Source organism: Pithys albifrons, chromosome 1 (genome assembly GCF_047495875.1).
Source record: "Pithys albifrons albifrons isolate INPA30051 chromosome 1, PitAlb_v1, whole genome shotgun sequence".
NCBI classification, from domain to species: Eukaryota; Metazoa; Chordata; class Aves; order Passeriformes; family Thamnophilidae; genus Pithys; species Pithys albifrons.
This window is the reverse complement of record NC_092458.1, coordinates 88774700-88795986: the sequence shown is the minus strand read 5'-3', so window position 1 is coordinate 88795986 and position 21287 is coordinate 88774700. Positions and strand designations below refer to the sequence as shown.

Genomic DNA, 21287 nt, shown 5'->3' with positions numbered 1-21287 from the left:
AGGTCTTAGTTTTGGGAAACGTAGCATTTTTGAAAGAATAATGTATCCACCAAGCAACCATATTTTTTTACACTTGCAAATTTATATAACTTGAGAACCACAGGACTATTTCTGAATTATACTATATTTAATAAAGAAAGCATTATTATGAATTTAGACAGCCAGCTACCATGCAGGGCTACACATGCAGCACAACTGTGTGAAGATAAAGGGTGTAAAGAAGCACCTACCCACAAATACTCTCTCCTAGAACAGACACAGCTGCTCTCACTCCACTTGCTTCTCCCTGCACAGTCCAAAACACATTCAAAATGCCATCTTCCCCCTGCCTCGAGTCAGAGCACTCACTTCTCCCTCCTGACATGGGCACTCCATACTCCTATATTTAGGCTTCTTCTGCCCATGGTCTGTGCCCCCTCAGCAAAGTTCTTATTCCTAATAGCAGCATCCTTTTCTGCCAAAGTCATAATCTACACAATTTTCCAACTGCCTTATTTCTTCTTCTGAGCAGATGCCTAAATGATTCAGCAATACACGGTATAAGTATTTAGGAAGATAGGCAGGGCCTTAGTGGAAGTTTGTGCTGAGATTTATCAATACAGCTTCTAATGAATCTTCGATCTGAGAAAGGATGGGCAGTCCTTATTACATGTCAAAATCACATTTCTTTCTTCCTCCTCCACCCTCTTTTTGAATTATGCCAGGAAGCTTCTTGTAAGTGATGCTGTTCTCTGCACATTTCAAGTGTAGGTGTATAAGCCTGACAAACCTAAACAACTTAAAACTTGCATTTTATATGCTTCAGGTTCACTGGGATCTACAGCCTATTTCATACAGATGACAGGACATAGGAATGCAATAACTGTTACTCTAACCTCATTTTACTGTGGAATTACTTTAAGTCAAGTTTATCAAAGTTTGCAAAGTTTATCAAGTTTGCCATCACTCTCTGTAACTACCTGAAGGGAAGTTCTAGCCAGGTGGGGGTTGGTCTCTTCTCCCAGGCACTCAGCAATAGGACAAGGGGGCACAGGCTCAAGCTCTGCCAGGGGAAACTGAAGTTGGAGATCAGAAAAAAATTCTTTGCAGAGAGAGTAATCAGGCATGGAATGGGCTGCCCAGAGAGGTGGTGGATTCCCCATCCCTGGAGGTTTTTAAACTGAGATTGGCCATGGCACTGAGTGCCATGATCTGGTAAAGGGACTGGAGTTGGACCAAGGGTTGGACTTGATGATCTTGGAGGTCTTTTCCAACCCAATCAATTCTATTGAAACATTTCCCCAACAGTTTCAAAGCACTTTTGTGGGACTGGGAAGAGAAGAACAAGGTTGTACATATTATCTAATTAACCATCTAATTTATTTCACGTTGCACTGAAAAGAGGTGGTTAAGTTTGTTAAATAACACTTGTATACAGCTCTGGGGTTTCCACTGATAGATTGTACCATAAGAAATAAGGTGAAGTTAAGTTGTGCTTTCCTATTCTTACTCAGTAAAGACAAAAACTTGCATTTCACTGGATATTCCACAAAACAGTTCAAGCTGGCAACACCAGGAAGGTGGTTTTCTTAAGGGCTGCTGAAAACAAGGGCTTTGAGAATTAAATAGAAAATAAAAACATGCCTAGGTGGACACTTCTGAGGGCTGATGAATAATGTTTATACTGCCTCCATTTCTTCCCCTCATCACCAGAGCTTTGACAATGGGTTTCTCTTTACTTCTTCCACATCAAGTAGATCACAGTGAGATTCCTTCATAGATTCTCCATAGCAGAAGACATGCACTTGCTCTGTGAGCTCGGAGGCAAGTGTATTTTAAGCCCCTCATAAAATAAGCTCACTTAACTCAGCTAAATGTCTTCTGCAGAGAGAATGCAGCAAATTCCAAATTCTAAAAACGGACAAGGCAAAGCAATTCAACATTTTTATTTATTTATTACCATGGTTTCCTCAAGCTTTATGCAGTTTGTCAACTTAAAATACTGATTTTCACTTAAATGCGATGTCAATCCCAGAAATTAAATGATATTTTAGGAAAATTTAAGTTCAACATAATTTAAACTCCTCTGTAGTTGTAAAACATAGGGTATAAAACTTAAAACCAATTTGTTTAAGTATCTTCTTGTCTACCACCCACCTTTGCAGGTATTATTGAGCAAATTTTATGAAATCTGTTCTTCAAAACATGCACTGAGCAGATTTAAGAAGAAGTTAATTTAGATTATTATACTTGGCTGTAATTATATTATTACTTATATTATTACTTATAATTATATTATTACTTTTTCACTCCTTATTGAGGGACTGCTTCCAAACTTAATATTAATTTTTAAAAAGAAAATTATTATTAGAATCTGTTATCTTTCAACCTTCCTCAAATTAGCAAAGCATTCCTCTGTAGAGGTGGAAAGAATCTCTTTAACATCCAGCTACACATGCTCTGTAAAACCACTAGCATTCCAAATCTTTCTTCCTCTTAAAATACTTCAGCGAGTTTATGTTGTAACATTGCTACAATCTCACTGTTTTTACTGGTTACACCCTTAATTTACAGCTAAGATCAATTCCAAGGCATAGATAAGAACTACTCAAATGCTTTTTTCCTGCAAGACAGTGGCTTCTTCATTCAGGCAGCTCCTGGAGCTCACTCTTTCCATCCATGCATGTTTTAGAACATGGCTAGGCTCAATCGGGGACTTAATCCAAGATTTTAAATATGAGCAAGGTGCCCTTGAGACCAAGACACAAGATTTACTGTCCTTTCTTTATTCCTCTTGGAATGCTTTTATTTAATTTTGTTATTTACCTAATAAAATGACTGCAGGAAGCCTAACTCAAAGCTCACCTCTGTGATTGTTACCTACATGTATCAACTACTGCTGCCTCTCAGATTGATCTGTTGAGACTGCCATACAGGCATATGGAAATGGTTGTTATTCCTGGTAAGGATAAAAATCTCTTGGATATCTTTCAGTTTGGATTCTGAAGAAATCAAGGTTTCCTTGTGTCCCTTAATCCACTTGCTCACAGCACAGCTGTGCCCAGTGACTGACCTAAATGAAACCTCTCAGAGAGATGAAATGCCCAAATGTTACAAAACCTGGGACTGAGCAGAGAACCACCAGTGAGGTCAGTGCTGACACTGCAGGTAAGAGACTGGCTCCAGCTGGGTCTGTGCCCCACTCCGCAGCACTCTGTGTGCGCTGGTTGAGCAGCTGGCCCTGACCTGGCACAACACGCTCCACCTTTTGCCGAGGAAGATGCACGAGGAATTAAAGTGCAGGAGGGAACCCTCTCTCCTTTTAACAGAATACACACTCCTGATGCAAACCAGCTGAGAGTTTCCCAGGGCAAACAAACTGGTCTCAGAGCTTATGCAAAAATTAAGAAAACCAATGCAAACAAGCCAAAACTTGTTGCACAGGGCAACCTTCTTTTTTTTTTAAGGTGCTTGCAAATAACAGGAAAAACTTCACTGCTTCTAGAATTTTTCTGCTACATCTTAATTAAAAAAGATTGGTATTTCTCCTTCTGCTGATTTAGAGCAATAAAGTTTTAGTACAGCTCATACAAGAACACAGAATTATAGAATGGATTGGGTTGGAAAAGACCTCTGAGATCATCAAGTCCAAACCTTGGTCCAACTCCAGTCCCTTTACCAGATCATGGCACTCAGTGCCACGTCCAATCTCAGCTGAAAAACCTTCAGGGATGATGAATCCACCACCTCTCTGGGCAGGCCATTCCAATGCCTGGTTACTCTCTCTGGAAAGAATTTTTTTCTGATCTCCAACTTCAATTTCCCCTGGCAGAGCTTGAGCCTGTACCCCCTTGTCCTATTGCTGAGTGCCTGGGAGAAGAGACCAACTCCCACCTGGCTAGAACTTCCCTTCAGGTAGTTCTAGACAGTGATGAGGTCATCTCTGAGCCTCCTCTTCTCCAGGCTAAACACCCCCAGCTCCCTCAGCCTCTCCCCACAGGGCTTGTGCTCCAGTCCCTTCACCAGCCTTGTTGCTCTTCTCTGGACCCGCTCCAGCCCCTCAATATCTTTTCTGAACTGAGGGGCCCAGAACTGAACACAACACTCAAGGTGTGGCCTCACCAACACAGAGTACAGGGGAAGGGTCACTGTCCTGGGCCTGCTGGTCACGCTATTTTTGATACTAGGTCACGTTTCTCTGAGACCCATCCAACCTGGCCTTGAATACCTCCAGGGATGGGCCATCCACAGCTTCCCGGGGCAACCCGTTTCAGTGGAAGCCCGTCTAATTTAGCTTTCTGATGTGACTTTATCTACAAATGAAATCTCTATTCAAACAAGAGTACCTTGTCCCAGGGCCTGACAGCCAGTTTAGAATTGCAACATAAAAACGTTCATTTTGGCTACAGTGATACAGGCAGTGATTCTTTGCTTCATTGCTTTGGTTTTAAGCTGAGCTCTTTTTGTTCTGCAACTTCAAAGGTCTCATGTAGTCTGTACAAAACTGCATATGGTCTTGAGGAAGCATCAAGTGACAGGAAGCTCAACATGAGCCAACAGTGTGCCCAGGTGGCCAAGAAGGCCAATGGGATCCTGGCCTGGATCAAAAATAGCATGGCCACCAGGACCAGGGCAGTGACCCTTCCCCTGTACTCTGTATTGGTGAGACCACACCTTGAGTATTGTGTTCAGTTCTGGGCCCCTCAGTTCAGGAAAGATATTGAGGGGCTGGAGCGGGTCCAGAGAAGAGCAACAAGGCTGGTGAAGGGACTGGACCACAAGCCCTATGGGGAGAGGCTGAGGGAGCTGGGGTTGTTTAGCCTGGAGAAGAGGAGGCTCAGAGGTGACCTCAGCACTGTCTAGAACTACCTGAAGGGAAGTTCTAGCCAGGTGGGGGTTGGTCTCTTCTCCCAGGCACTCAGCAATAGGACAAGGGGGCACAGGCTCAAGCTCTGCCAGGGGAAATTGAAGTTGGAGATCAGGAAAAATTTCTTTCCAGAGAGAGTAATCAGGCATTGGAATGGGCTGCCCAGAGAGGTGGTGGATTCACCTTCCCTGGAGGTTTTTAAACTGAGATTGGCCATGGCACTGAGTGCCATGATCTGGTAAAGGGACTGGAGTTGGACCAAGGGTTGGACTTGATGATCTCGGAGGTCTTTTCCAACCTGATTGATTCTATGATAGCTCTGTCAGACATGCCAGACTGGCTTGCTGCTCTCTCCTGAGGACCCTACTAACAAGCAGCACAAAATATCCTAGAGCTGAAATGAGTAGGACATCCAGAGAGTTTGTGTGTCAAATTTTTTAATTCATCTTTTCAGATGTAAGTCATTCAGTACAAAGGATTACACAGTCAAGTTCTTGAATATTTTTATAGGCCTGTGGTTTGAGAAATCTGACACAAAGAACTCATCAAGGGTTCATGATACAGGAAGCAACACTCTATGGGTCTTCCCTACAAAGCTCCTTTATGAGAGATTGACCCTGAGATTTGGTTACAAAGATTGCCCTTCCAGAGTAAAGGATTTCCCTGTAAATCTTTTTGGGGCTAAGGGCTGAGATAGAAGATAAAATAAAACAGTATTTCAGTTTTAATGTATAAACTAATCAAATGCACTCCTTAATTCCACATTAATGAGCATTAAAAAACAAGCACATACACACTCTGTCCCCAAACCCAGAAGATGCCCCATAATTTTGCAATGTACGCTTGATATACAGACTATTCATGAAAGGTTTTAGGGATAGAAGAGGGCTCTTTCTCCGTCACAACCTCAATGCTCTGAGGTTTTTTCTATACAAAGTGGGTCCACTGAGCAATTACTTCAGTTCCAGGAATAAAGGACTCACATTGTGATCTGGATGTTTGACAGTTTTGAATAACACAGGCAGGGATAAAGCTGCAAACTTTAAAAATTACATTTAACTGAGAGGTCTAAACTAAAGGAATCTGAGTCCAGATGACCAGGAAAAGCAGGCACTTTCTTAGTATTTTCAAAGAGAAAATTTAAAGGTGAGATCAACTTATGTGAGACACGAGAAAATGGAACCACTAGATGCAAATCCATAGGAAATCTGAATTCAATAATTCCACCACCTTAGGGACTACTCGTGTATCTTAGGAGAATTACTGTACATGAGCTACTTGGCATAAATAAGTAGTTCTGAAAGCACTAGGAAAAGCAAGTAAGACTACTGTGGAAATTTAGCACTGACAATGGTGACAAAACCAAAGACAGGTTTCCCAGCCACTACTTTGCAGAGGTCTGAAATTAATAGATAAAGGCAAGGGACAGACAGATACAATGATCCTGCAAGTTTTAATTTTAAAAAAAATCATACAATTAAAATGCCATACCTCCATCTTCTTCTTCTATAACTGTTTGAAATCACCTCCCTATTGCCACCAAAGACTGGGCAAGAATACCTTTAAGTGAAACTAGAAGTGGGAGATGTCCATTGTGTGTCTTAGCAAGGGGCAGCTCCTACAGCTAATTTTTCCAAGCTAGGAAATAGGGTCTTCCCGTGTTTCCAGAATAAAACAGAAAAACCATAGACAAAGTAAGATGGATTGTAAAGCCTTCAGAAATTTACAGGTGGGATTCCCTATAACTTGGCAGGTACAGCCAAATATACAACATGACTTGACACCAGTGCTTCAGATAAAGGCAATACTCATAATCAAATCAGCAACTGTTGAGATTAAGCATCACTTTTGGTGATAAACTTGAACAAAACCAATTTCTTTCATTTAAGTGAACACAGACACCAGGTAAGTACCTGACAGCTGCCTCCAACAGAAACTTTAAACTTGGGTCATGGAGAGCAAGACAGAAAAGGATCACAAGATCTGAGAAACCTGCATTAAGACCTGAGAGTCAATGAATCCATACTTGGATCATTCCAGTCACACTAGAGATGGACCACAAAGAACTCATTCTGATATCAGAGTACCAGCATGAGATGTGCTTTTAAATGGCATTGGTCTCATTTCACGGTCTTCGCCTGACACAAGTTCAGGTAACTGACTGAGAAAGGCATTTGTTAGCAGGAAGCATGAAACATTTTAACAGCCTGTTACTTTCTTCTTATCTGAATCACAATCTCACACACCACGGCTGATGTAAGAGATGGTTATCGTATGTCATGGTTGCAAAAGTAATTCATTCACCTTAGCAGACCAACGCCATAGCTTTTCAAACAGGAAACAAATCTAGTTTACACACCATTCGTCAATCCTGGGCACACAGCAGAACCCTTTTCTGGCCTGCTCAAAGCATGACAACAGCACTACACCCGTAAGGTACCAAACTAAAGTACACTTTGGATGTATTATATGCACATATAAAAGCTGGAATTGTGTTTTAACCAGCAAGTTAGGTCAGCATTCCATAAACTGGGCACTGCAAAATGTTTTCTAATCCAGGAGTGGAGACCTTTATGTGTTTTACTGCAGCCTGCAAGAAAGGAAGCCCTACTGCTCAAACACACCCCACACCTCCTCACATTAAGACTTTCAGAATAGGAAAACGTGTTCCAAGGGACTTGACTCAAATACAGAAGTCACAAACACAAGAGATGAAGAATGCTAGCACAGAAACTAAACGATAAAGTGACCAGCAATACTATGGGTAGACAGTCCATCAGGATGTAGACAAGTGTTATGCTTCTTCAGAGGCCTAAGCATTATACCTGGACCCATTAAAGTTGAGAGATGTTATGCATGCACATTTCACATCTCCACTTTCATTCAAACACCTGTTTGTACACACAGCTCTGCTGGTATTTTCATCAAAGACAGCGCTTAATATTGTTATTTAATTGAAAACTGTCTCAGCTGAAACTCTGGGCTGTGATATGTATTCACTGTCCTTCAAAGTGCCACAGACTTTGTGGTATTTTTACAAGCTCTTAGGACACAAATAACGATGATTCATTGGGAAACCCTTCATATCAAATGTTACACTACTTATACCTCCCCCCAGTCACGTGTCATTTACAAAGTTATTTTTAAGACCACAAAAACCCAAGCACTACTGTACAAAAACTAAACCAGAGAATGGTTGTTATCAAATCCAGCATCTCACAGCCCTTGACTTCCATATGTTGTCTATGTCTTTCTTCTACACTATACAACACCCAACTTCAACCCCTACACTGCAGTAATTCACATCCAAGCTGGACGTGCTTGGTCACACACCTGGTATCAAGGCACTTTGCAAATTAAAAGCATGCTTAAATATTTGGAATGCACTATCCCAAAGCATTTTGTTGCCCCAATTCATTACACTTCAGTATCATGGAATCATGGAATTGATTGGGTTGGAAAAGACCTCCGAGATCATCAAGTCCAACCCTCGGTCCAACTCCAGTCCCTTTACCAGATCATGGCACTCAGGGCCACGTCCAATCTCAGTTTAAAAACCTCCAGGGATGGGGAATCCACACCCCCTCTCTGGGCAGGCCATTCCAATGCCTAATTACTCTCTCTGGAAAAAATTTTTTTCTGATCTCCAACTTCAATTTCCCCTGGCAGAGCTTGAGCCCGTGCCCCCTTGTCCTATTGCTGAGTGCCTGGGAGAAGAGACCAACCCCCACCTGGCTAGAACTTCCCTTCAGGTAGTTCTAGACAGTGATGAGGTCACCTCTGAGCCTCCTCTTCTCCAGGCTAAACAATCCCCCATTGAATACATGCACCTTAAAAATCATGCCCACAGCATGAGCATTTTCTAAGCTTATTTCCTATTCAGCGACAAATATATTTTCAGTTGTCAAATCTACTTCAGCCCAAAATGTGCCTATGAATTTTTATTACAGCACTAATTGAAAGTCAAAACTCAAAAATTCTAAATAACCATTTCCTCACGGGAAGTTGCTTCCTTCCCATTTGTTGGATTACTGCACACAACTCGAGTGACAAATAATACTCTTGAGTTTGTTACAGTAACATAATCATACATATAAGATGGTCCCAACAAACTGTAAATGAAAAGCAAAACTAAAATCGTGCTTCCAATACAAGCTGTTGCATTACCTGACTTCTGGATGCTTAACTGTACAATCATTAAGTTATCTTTGCCAGATTTAATAATTATATGTCTAGGTGAAGTTTAACAGAAGTTCAAGCTATTACGTGAAAAGTAAAACCCCACATTTATGATTTTCTACATATTTATGGACAGAAATTCAACATGACACTACGCCCTTTTCCTTGGTCTTATTTTCACCTTTTCCCTGCAGACCTTCATGGACAATGAGCATCATGTGCCAGGGCTGCATCCAGCCTTAGGTACGTCCCTGGACACAGCTCACCCGTGCCGTCTGTCACAAGGAGCTGCACTCCAGGCCTCAGTGAGAACAGTAAGTGTGACCTTCTGCATGTGTCAGATGCTACTTTCCATGAAACTAAAGACTCCTATCTCCTGTTGCTGGGAAATTTGACTGGAATTGGCCAGAGAACTACAATTAGTAGACAGAGGAGAGCGGCCATCTCTCCTTAGGAGACCAAGCACAGGAAAAGTTAGTTCCCAGTGACCGAATCCAAAATAAAAAAGCCAGCCCTGTGCAGTGTCCTCTGACGTGGCCACCTTCCCTGCTGGGATGTCACACCGCACGGGCCATCCCGGGATACCGGGACGATGCCACCCCGAGGAGCAGCGCCCAAAGGACCTCCCGGAGGGGCGGCCGCGGCTCGATTGTCTCGCAGCAGCATCAGGGCTACAAAGCGCCGAAGGCACCGCGCTCTCCACACCTTCACGGCTGCTTCCCCCGCCACCCGCACCGCCCTCCCCGGGGAACCCCTCACAGCGGCACAACTTCCCCGGGCCCGGCCCGGGCACCCACCGGGCTCAGCAGCGCCCGGGGCAGCCCCGCCACGGCCCGCCCGGCCCCGCCGCCCCTGCCCGGGCACCCCCGGCCCGGACAAAGCGGCACCGGCCGCCCACACGGCGGGGCCGCCACCGGCGTCCCGGGGACAGCGCTGGCGCGGCCCAGCGCGGCTCCGCAGCCCCGCTCCCCGCCCCGCTCCCTCACGCCGCTCTCGTTCCCGCCGGGAGCGCGGCGGGCGGTGCCAGCCCCGCACTCACGGTCGGGCCGGGCGCGCTCCGCGGCGGCCCCAGCGCCGGGACCATCCTCCGCCGGGCGGACACCGCGCCAGTGCCGCCGCCGCCTCCGCGCCAGTGCCCGTCCGCGCAGCCCACCCTGCTGCCCGCGCCCGACCAATCGCCGCGCAAGGGATGAGCCCCGGCGGCCAATCGGAAACAGTCAGGGCGGGTAAGGCGTCGCTTGCCCTCAACTGGGCGGGGCGTGGCTGGCGCGGACCAATCACCTCCACAAACATTGGCGATGCTGACCAATCAAGAGCCGGAGAGGTTGAGACTGGCGTCAGCATGGTAAGGTGACCGAAACAGGAACTAGCGGGGAGCGGCACGGCAGCCGGCCAATGAGCGGGGCGGGCACAGCGCGAGGGCGAGGGGCGGTGGCCTCTCTTAAAGAGGCCGCGCGGCGGGGTCGGGGAGGAGGAGGAAGAGGGAGATGGAGATGTGGATGTGGGCATTTCGTGCGCCTGTGGCTCTCAGTGCGAGTCTCGTCCTGCCAGGGCAACGGCGCGGGGGGGACACGGCTCCGCGCGAGGGAAGCCCGCGGAGGGTCTGAGCGCCGGGGTCACAGGAGCGCCGCCCGACCCGAGGTTGAGCAGCGCCCCGGCCGGCAGCGCTCGGGACAGGAACTGGGAGCCCGGTAAAGACTCTCCAAATCCTGGATGGATGTCCACCCCTTGCGAGATCGCTGTCCCAGCATCTCTGCTGGGGCTGGTCCTTTAACAGGTGTCTTTACGCGGGGCTTTGTCACACGCCGGGGCGGCAGCGCTTCATCACCTTCCTGACGAGGTAAAGCGGAGTTTCACTAAGTGTTGTTTCACTGCCACTAATTAAGGGGCTCAGCGTCATTATCAACTCCCCACTACCTCAGTTTGTGCTTCCTGCCAACACCTGGTTCAGTCCGCAGCCCTAATAAGGGAGCTTCCCCTTTCCAGCCCTGCCCTTCCACGCATGTCCTGACACACTTATATTCTCTGGGACTCGTACCAAATGTGTTTTACGAGTACAAACTGTACTTTACAAGCACATCATAGAATGGTAAAAGGTTGGACCTTAAAGGCCCTCCAGTTCCAAGGTCCCTGCCGTGGGCAGGGACACCTCCCACTAGACCAGAGTGCCCCACCTGGCTTTGAGCACTTCCAGCGTGGGAGCATCCCCAACCTCCCTGGGCAACCTGTTCAGGGCTTCACCACTCTCACTGTGAAAATTTTATTCCTAGTATCTTATTTCAGTTTCCCTTCTTTCAGTTTGTACCCAGCGGTCCTTGTCCTTTCACTGCAGTTCCTGATGAAGAATCCCTCCCTCTCCACCTTTTCCCTGGAGGCCCCTTCAGACACGGGAAGGCTGCCATGAGGTCTCCACATCCCCTTCTCTCTCCAGGCTGAACAGCCCCAACTTTCTCCTGGTACCTCTGCTCACCTGGAGGTGATACTGGAGCCTGCACAGCCTCTGCTTTCTGACACAACCTCAAAAAGCAGAGCTGTGATGCTTGGGCTTTGTGGAAAACAGAGATGCCTTTTTCCCAGAAAGCATCTTGTATCCATACACCTTCTTAAACTACAATGCAGAGCTGGGACAAGTTTCTGAGGCAGCGTCCAAGGACTCTTCTGCGTCATAATAGCAATCAAATGTTAAAAAACTCAAACCATTTTATTTTGAATAGCTGCTGCTTGCAAAATAACCTTGCAGCTGACATTAAGTGGAAGACACCCTTTTCCCAGCTGTGAAGAAAATTAAGGCTCAAGCAGGTTTTGCAGAAAATTCCAAAGTTACTGTAAATAGCAGCTTCACAGTGTAAAGTATAAATGTAAATGCAGTGTTCTGGTTTTCATAATCTTTAGTTCTGGTATGACACAACCAAATGGAAGACAAACAAAACCTGAAACACCACTGCTCCATCAATTTTTTCCAGTATTAACTGAGGGGTTTTTTTTCCCTCTTTTAAAGGGCAATGTGCTTTTTCAGTGAAGATTTTCACTAAAAAGGAACCCACTGCCCAAAGCAGCAAAACCAAGTTTATCTTAGAATGACAGAATGGATTGGGTTGGAAAAGACCTCCGAGATCATCAAGTCCAACCCTTGGTCCAACTCCAGTCCCTTTACCAGATCATGGCACTCAGTGCCATGTCCAATCTCAGTTTAAAAACCTCCAGGGATGAGGAATCCACCCCCTCTCTGGGCAGCCCATTCCAATGCCTGATTACTCTCTCTGGAAAAAATTTTTTTCTGATCTCCAACTTCAATTTCCCCTGGCAGAGCTTGAGCCCATGCCCCCTTGTCCTATTGCTGAGTGCCTGGGAGAAGAGACCAACCCCCACCTGGCTGGAACTTCCCTTCAGGTAGTTCTAGACAGTGCTGAGGTCACCTCTGAGCCTCCTCTTCTCCAGGCTAAACAACCCCAGCTCCCTCAGCCTCTCCCCACAGGACTTGTGCTCCAGTCCCTTCACCAGCCTTGTTGCTCTTCTCTGGACCCACTCCAGCCCCTCAATGTCTTTCCTGAACTGAGGGGCCCAGAACTGAACAGAACACTCAAGGTGTGGCCTCACCAACACAGAGTACAGGGGAAGGGTCACTGCCCTGGTCCTGGTGGCCATGCTATTTTTGATCCAGGCCAGGATCCCATTGGCCTTCTTGGCCACCTGGGCCACCTTCTGCCACCCTGTTATGCTTTGGAGTGTTAGAGCCCAAAAACAATCAATACCAATAGAGGGTTAGATATCTGAAACAAGTAGCACAAATCCAGCAGCAGGCAAGACCCCACAGTTGAAATCATATGCAAAAGGAACCTGCTAAGGATCAGTAGCCCATTTCTGTTAAAAGAATATACACTTGCAATTATATGGCAAGATGCTTAAGCCAAAACAGCTTTTGTAAAAATACATAGAAAAGCTTTACATTGAACAGTTGAGATAATTTGCTGTTAGCGTGACAGGTGAAGAGTTTCTGCAGATTTATTTCATAGTCTTAACTAAGATCTCGAGTGCAAGCTTTTGAACCTTTTTTTTTTAAATTCTTGGCTGTATGAGTTTTGGATTCTGTATTCAGTGAGCAGTACTAGCCCAAGTTTGTATGATGTGACAGAGCTAAATAAAACTGAATGCTTTTACAGTACTGAAGCACTGGGGAGGAGAAAAGAAGGCAGAATAAAAGGAGAGGGATAGAGAAACCCTTCCATTATCTATTTGAACAGATGCCTCTTTAGGGGCAAGAGAAAAGAGCATGAGCCAAGTCTGTCCCATACAAAGTATCTGGATTAGGTGGGTTGAATAGATTTGGAGACCGCTATGAAAAGGAAACTAATACTGGCAGAAACAGATCACAACACTCACCTGACAGCTTAGTTTGGTAGATACTCAGTAGGAGGTTTTGGACAGGGATCTTTTAAGTAATCTAAGATACTGCAGGATCAGAGGACACTATCCTCATAGGAACAGCAAACTGGTTAAAAGACAGGAATGACAGGGCATAGAATAAAAGATCAGTTTTCACACTAGTGGAAGGTCAGCAGTGGAGTCAAAGATTTGTGCTGGAGTCTGTACTCCTCAGCACTGTTTTAGAAAAGGAAGTAAAGAAAAAAAATACTAAAAATGAGGAGTGACAGGTGAACCTTCTAATGTCGAGTGATTGGGCTCTGTAACAGCAAATTAGTTCCAGCACAGGTAAATATGGTGATGCACACACTGTGGTGGGGAAAAAAAAATCAACAATCCCACTTCTTCACATGAAGTGAATGCCTTGACTTGCCACTCACTCATTAGATCCTGGTGTGGTAATTGTTCTTTAAGTAATTATATCAGTAACAAATGAAACTGTTATAACTAAGAGATAATAACACACCTTGAGTCATTACAGGGGCCCTGTAAATACCCACATTCTGAATGCAGCAAGGGGAATGAACTCCCTGTAGAACTGGCACAACTTTGGGAACAGGCAAAATGAATGATCAGGGGTATCTGCTAGTTCCTCTGTACAGGAGTAACTGAATTGTCTAAAATTGTACAAAGTTGTTTGAGAGGTGACAGGGCTGAGGGTGGAGAAGGAAAAAAACACGGCAGATCAGTAAAAGCTGAGTGGTTTGGAGAACAGCTGCAGCAGTTTAAGTACAGCAGAAGTTCTGCAGCCTTTGCAGCTGCTGGTGGGGCTGGAGTGATGATGGCTGCATTATTGGTACCAGTTCATCTCCAGCTGTGCCTTCCTGGCCCTCCAGCAGAGGTCAGGGAAGACAGCTGGTCACAGCAGCTCCAGACTACAGACAAGTTTCAGAGCCTGAGCTTTGTTTTTGCACACTATTTTAATGAATATAACAACTCTGTTACTGAGAAAGAAGTTTCCAGAGGAACTTAAATTGAATAGAATACTCCATAGAACTTAAGGAAATGTTTCCTTTTCCCCATAACCTTGGCCAGAGTGCAACTTCATCACTTCATAAACAGCACTTCAAAGCAGGAGAAAAGCAGAATGAAATTACAGACAAAAATGGCTTTGACAGAAGAGAGCTGAATAATTAAGAGAGATGAGTTTTACTTAATTATCTGGGAAAAGTCAGTATGGAAGAGTATGTGCTGCATTTTAAGACTAGTTACTTTTACAAGTACAGACCATAGTTTTTCAAAGATTGTTGTCCAGATTTGTAGTAACTAACAGCTAACTTGAAAAATTATTTAACCTAGAAAGCCCAAAACAGAGTTCTTGACACCTGGTCTGTCTGTTTCAAGACTGCTCATTAATCAGTGCAAAAATATTCCAGGACAGTTCCTCTTCCTATGCTCCCCTCCACACCACAAGACAGAGGATTTCTGAGAAAAGGCTCATAATTTCAGGGAAAACAAACAAACCTCACTCTCCTCAGTTATGAGACACCCTTGGCATTCATCATAACCCAACACACAGTTCATGTTAGAAATCTTGTTACACAGTTTATGAAAGTTTATCTGAGGAATATTCTGTATCTGATTTCAGAGGGAAACAGATGGACTGCAAAGAAAAAGCACAGGGCAAGTTGTAAATGATGTAACTCAAATAGTGCACGTTTATTCTGAATGGTATTTCTAAAGAGTTTGAGAAAAACAAAAACATGCTCCTGATGTATAACAAGGGCAATGATATGGATTAAAAATGGACCATCTTACTGTAAATAATTTGCTCCCCCTGCAACTTAACTTGTAACATTGAGAATGCATCTGTAAACTGCATTAACAACATACCTTTGACTAAATCTTAAGAGACCAGGGGTGGTCATAGCCAAATTAATCAGGAAGCAGTTGCAGATTCAAAAGAAACATCCAAGTCAGCAAACACTTTACAAAACACAGACTTTGTGCATAGCAGCTGACCCTGGATTACAACATGGGGGAGAATAAAACAATTTGAGGAATCAAATTTTACTAGACAGAGGGCACCATCAAGATTTAACGAAATATCACATAAGTTTGTTTCAATTGTAACAATATGTCATATTTAGTTGGCAGGTTTAACCATTAGCTGTATCATGTAAACTCAGCCAGTCTCTGTGTACACAAAATAAATTCTCTCCCTTCCCCCGTCCAAAACTGAGGGAATCTCTCTTCTGGATGATTCTTTCCTTCCTGTACCATGGTTTCCTCTGGTTGCAGTCTTTTTGTAGACAGTATCTTCATACTTCAACCGATGTATGACAAAACCAGTTGCAGAGATTCAGGAGTAACTCATATATACACAATTTACACTCTAAAGCTGTTACTCACAGACATTTTTCTTGCTAGATCTTCATCCAGAACAGGAAGTGCTGGTGGTTTTTTCCCCACTGAAACTCACAACTTTTGAAAACTTTACTTATTCATAAGCTGTTATTTTCAAGCTAAAGGGAAATGCTGCTGCAGCAACAACCAAAATAACTGAAGTTCTGTGCAGTAAGCCCATACTTCACACAATTTCAGTGTCTCTGGGTCACAGCACTAAGGTACAGCACTCTCCTCCCTCCCTCACCATGGCTGATATACTAACAAAATACAACGGTTTGTCATCCAGAACTACTGACCCTCACTTGCCCTTATCCATGTACAGGGAACAAAGCTTTCTGTGAGATTCAGATTAAACCTTGTATGCAAGATTCAACAACTGTTTTCCAGGATTAGTAGCCTGGGAAAAGGAATCTTAGATTTGTGGTTACTCTCTCTTCCACCTCCTACAAAACATTTTATCAGAAGTTACAATGAGGCAGGTCTGCTGTGGAATAGGAGCTTTAAGAATTGTTTTCATGGATACATTCATAGAATGATGGCAGCCCAAAGCAAAAAGAGACAGAAACAAAGGTTAATCCAAGTAAGTTCAGACATCAGACTCATATTTTTAAACCTGAAGGAAAACTGTGAAACACACTGATTTGTGGAAGCCTACGACAACAGCAAATCCTAAGAGTTCATATCCCCACACCCATCTACCCAACCCAAACACTTACCACTTAGTTCTAGAAGAATGAAGAGCACTTTGCTTGGCACCAGAGGCAGCTATGGTCTGAGTTACAGCTGTGCTGCACAAACATCCTCAAATACAATACTATCTCTCTCTCCCTCCACATATTTCTCTTGGTTTGGTCTACAGATGGCCAGGGAAACTATGTTGGCATATGACAAGCCAATTGTGCTTCAATACACTCCATTCTAGAAAGATGCTGGAACTGCCAACATAACCCCCATAAGCAGGTCCTAGCCCTAGTGAAAATAAGCTTTTGTCAAAACTAGGCTGCCTCTGGCCAAGGGAACCGTTTGCATCTTTCTAGCCAGAGTCTGCCACCGAGTGTTGCAAACACAGGTGCTCAGGCCACAGGGACGGGCTGTTGTTGTTAACGATCTGCCCATCCCCAAGACTCAATTAGTGCAAACCCAGCAAATTAAGTAGCTGTTTTCCAGCACAGGTCAGTCAAGATGCACTCCAACAAACGCTCCACACTTCTGGGAAAGAAGGAGTAATTCTGTAGCAGCTCATATAGTCACCCCTCCCGGTATCAATGACCACGTAATGTATGACGAGGGGTGCCATCCCTTGCCTCACCACAACTCCCAGCTTGGAATCCTCAGTTCCCAAGTCACCCTCTGGTGACTTGACAGCACCTACTACTAACCAGGTGTGTGCTGTAATGTGTACTACAGGTTGGAGGCTTTCAGAGAGGACGAATTCAAGATGCAGATTTAAATTTTAAAAAGCAAACAGGAAAAGAATGCAGTTCAGCATCTACTTGGGGGATGGGGCAGGTTGGTGTTGTCTCAGCTCAGTGCACTTTCCCAGGTGCCTGGAGAAGAGTCCAAGCTCAAGTTGGTATTTACATTGGCATACATAAAATCGCTGGCAACAGTGCATAGAAAGTAGCACTGATATTCAGGCAAACAAAGCATGAAAGGATGCAAAGCAGAGCTCAGTACAGTTTACTGTAGCCTCGAGGTTACAGTACTAGGAGAAGAAGCCAGTCAGCCTATTTTCCAAACCCATAAAATGCTCTAATATATGTCGCTTTCTCCGGTGCTCCTCGAACACCCTCCCCCAAGAGAAGAACTGCACTATTACTACTGAACAGAAAAAGGGGAAAATAATCTTCCAAGGAGAAAACTGTGCAGTTCTTCACCACCTCCTCCCGAAGGAGCAAATAAACACAGCAAGCCAAGCCAACCCCAAGCAAACCCAGGAGTCCCCTGCAAAGCTACATGACTAGGGTCAGATTCATGTCTGCCTTCTCAGCCTTGCTGCCTGGTTTCCTCAACCCTTGCCTCATCTCTAAACGTGTCACCACAGGTTTAGCAGCTGTAACAAATTTGAGACAGGTGCTTGGTTATGTGATCAAAGCTGGTGAGGTGGTCACAGTCACTTTTCCCATCCCAACAACACATAAAACTAACTGTCAATGAGTCCTACAGCATTTCACCCATTTTTAAAGCAAGGGTCTTGCCTCAGGATTCATATTTTTACAAGGTTACTCTTGCCAGCACCAGATCTAGCTCTTACTCTGGTAGAAGTCTGCTGGGAGTTGGGTAATTAAAACAAGAAAAAACAAAAGACCACTCTAAACCCTCCTCTCAGTAAAGAAGTGTAGCACCAGCTTGGGTGAGGAGTATTTAAAAAAAGCATTCAAAAAGATCAGCCCAGGCAGAGTGAAAAGCTACAGTAAAGTAGCCCACCCTTCTCAGCAAAAGATGGAGGAAAAAGCCATACTCAAAAATATTGGGAAGAACTAAATATACCTTTTGAGGCAGGGGGATTAAGAGGAAGAGTGGGAAGTACTGAAGTAACATTCAAAGGCTGGGGGAGAGTAAAGTACCCTGTAGGTTATAAAAAACACGATAATGCAGGAGTCAAAGGACAAGATATTGCTTTGCCTTTTCCCTCCCCATTGGATTTACATTCTGCTTACTGAAAAAGAGTAATTCTGAAGGAAACTTGTCATCAGGATAACCTGCTCAAGCCCTCCACACCTCAAACTTAAAAGAGATCTGCACACCTTTTCCCACCCCAAAAGAAAACAAAAAAACAACCCCCTGCAAAAAGAACCCCACCAGAAAGGAGAGCTCAAAAAAACCCAAAAAACAAGAAACCCCAACAAAAAAAACAACGAAAAAACCAAACCCAACCAAAACCCAACCCCAAACATGATTGGACAATCCTTGGAAGAAGCATTACATTTTGTTGGAGAGAGGTCAAGAAAAAAAATAAGATGAAGAGGTGGAGTTCAAAAAAAAAATCCAAGAGGCCTCTCTTTCCTTATTTGGCGACAAGCAAGTGCAAGAAAGTGTCCGCTGGGCTTTTGTTCAGTTGTCGGTCTTTTGCACATCTGCATTCTGGCCAAGACAAGGGGCTTTGAGGTTTTTCTGCAGCACATGAGCATCTGCGGGCTCTATCCTCTTGTAGTAGTTTTTCTTCGTCTCAATGATCTCAAAGCCAAACTTTCTGTAGAAGTCAATTGCGGACTCATTGCTGATCTGGACATGCCTGGGACAGAAAGGAGGAGAGAGCAACAGGTTTCAGTATTCTGCCTCCACGCCCAGAATGACCAAAGACAAGGTAAGAAAAAGGAGCTATCTAGCTCCTTCTAGCTGTTCTAGTTGTCTAGAGACAGGAACAATGCGTAAATTGAGGACTGGAAATTCTGGTCTTCCCAAATCAGTTCTGAACTAACACTCAGCTCCTGTATGTTCCACGGCAATCAACAGTAGTAAATGTTTCCCCTCAGTAAAGCTCTTTTAAGGAACACAAAATAGCACAGAGACTCTGAAGCATTCCTACCTCAGTAATTTCAGTTCTTCTTAACCTGGAAATGGTAGATATTTTGTGGAAATATGTAACAGAGTTTCGCTGTAGAGCCAACTTCAACATCCTGTAGTAACACTTCTCAGATGACCAAAAGAGTTGTCTGAGTGGTGATCCCAACGTACCGCAATGTAAAACTGGCAATTGTGTTTGATCTGATTTTAACACCTGGCTCACTTCTAACCACCCCTCTCTCTTCACAAGAAGCTATGGCAGCACAAAGAAGCCCTACAGATTTACAAAGTCCTTTCCTCTTTTATCTGTTTCCCTGAATTTTGCAGATTGCTAGCATATTGCAAGAGTCCAATGCCTCCAAAACAAACAGCCATCAGTTCTTCATCATAAGTGACTAGAATATCTATTTGCACAAGTTTTATTTAAAAAAAGGGAAAAAGGGGGAAGGGGGAAAAGGGGGGAAAAGGGGGGAAAAGGGGGGAAAAGGGGGGAAAAGGGGGGAAAAGGGGGGAAAAGGGGGGAAAAGGGGGGAAAAGGGGGGAAAAGGGGGGAAAAGGGGGGAAAAGGGGGGAAAAGGGGGGAAAAGGGGGGAAAAGGGGGGAAAAGGGGGGAAAAGGGGGGAAAAGGGGGGAAAAGGGGGGAAAAGGGGGGAAAAGGGGGGAAAAGGGGGGAAAAGGGGGGAAAAGGGGGGAAAAGGGGGGAAAAGGGGGGAAAAGGGGGGAAAAGGGGGGAAAAGGGGGGAAAAGGGGGGAAAAGGGGGGAAAAGGGGGGAAAAGGGGGGAAAAGGGGGGAAAAGGGGGGAAAAGGGGGGAAAAGGGGGGAAAAGGGGGGAAAAGGGGGGAAACGGGGGGAAACGGGGGGAAACGGGGGGAAACGGGGGGAAACGGGGGGAAACGGGGGGAAACGGGGGGAAAAGGGGGGAAAAGGGGGGAAAAGGGGGGAAAAGGGGGGAAAAGGGGGGAAACGGGGGGAAACGGGGGGAAACGGGGGGAAACGGGGGGAAAAGGAAAAAAGAAAGAAAAATTGTTTGGCTCAAAAGGCATTCAATAAACACTTCCAAAATTCAGTGGACACTGCACAAGCTCATTAATCACTTTATCATGACAACTCACTGAATAACCATAGACTCAAAGCAACACTGGAAGCAACAGCAAAACAAAACAAAAGATCTTCATGTTAAGCCCAATAAGCACCAAATAACTAAAAGGGAACTTTATAATAATGAAAATTCAGGCACTGATGTCAAATTAGGTGCTAAGCTGCATAAACAGTATGTTCAGATAGAAGATTCACAAGCAACAGACACAGTAGTAAAATCAGTGTGCCACTAAAAGAACTTTGTTATGCCCAATTTTGGGGGTTATTTATTGTCATCCCAGAATCCTTATTCTGGGAAGTGTAAAGAAGGATTATGAAGGATTTGGGTTTTTGCATTAAAACCAGCAAACAGTCCCCTCACTGTGCACACAGTGATGTGCAAAAGCAAAAAGGAAATCCTCCATCCCATTAGCAGGCATCTGAGAGATGAGCTTTACTCAGTCCTCCTTAAAGTGCAAGAAAAACCACAAGAAAACCTCCTCTAAAACCCCAAAACACACTAAAACCAAAAACAACACCCAGAAACAAAACTGCAAACAGCTTCCCCAGCTGGGTCAGGGCACTGATCTAGTTTACTGTGTTGCTGCACAAATAGCTGACCTGGCAGTGTGCAAGAACTGGAATAACAGTTCAGCCTTATGACTGGATGTAAATTCAGAGTGCTTGCAACATCTCTGATGTGATGTTCTGATCCACAGAGTGCTGTCATAACAGACAGATGGCAAATGCATCCAAACTGCAGGCAAGACTTGCAGTGTTTTCCATTCTGAAGAGGACATGGTAGGATAAAAATAAAATCCTTTCTAAAAAGATTTTTTTGTCATACAGTGTAATTTTGCTCTAGAACATAATTTTGTAACTAAACTACTTTTAAATTTAGCAAAC

General features: G+C 44.5%; 2 protein-coding genes and 1 long non-coding RNA gene across 7 annotated transcripts in view; 1 reads left to right on the top strand and 2 right to left on the bottom strand.

Annotated features, from left to right (window-relative positions):
• Positions 1-10162, bottom strand: part of USF3 (upstream transcription factor family member 3) — a 34151-nt gene extending 23989 nt beyond the window's left edge. For 2 of the 4 annotated variants that reach the window (XR_011698214.1, XM_071559671.1), the window contains exon 1: positions 10065-10162. Coding sequence is in view for 1 of the 4 variants with exons in the window: in XM_071559671.1 (XP_071415772.1) it covers positions 10065-10109 (45 nt within the window). In the remaining 3 variants the exon portion in view is untranslated. The remainder of the gene's footprint in view (positions 1-10064) is intronic. The other 2 variants (XM_071559695.1, XM_071559685.1) reach the window with 1 other exon arrangement.
• Positions 10163-10495: 333 nt separating this feature from the next.
• Positions 10496-18689, top strand: LOC139673831 (uncharacterized). Its single transcript, XR_011698213.1, has 2 exons — positions 10496-10865; positions 11324-18689. It is a non-coding gene; the product is annotated as an uncharacterized lncRNA (long non-coding RNA).
• Positions 15083-21287, bottom strand: part of NAA50 (N-alpha-acetyltransferase 50, NatE catalytic subunit) — a 25592-nt gene continuing 19387 nt past the window's right edge. For both annotated transcript variants that reach the window (XM_071559642.1, XM_071559647.1), the window contains exon 5: positions 15083-19031. In XM_071559642.1, the coding sequence (XP_071415743.1) occupies positions 18851-19031 (181 nt within the window). In that variant the 3' untranslated portion in view covers positions 15083-18850. The remainder of the gene's footprint in view (positions 19032-21287) is intronic.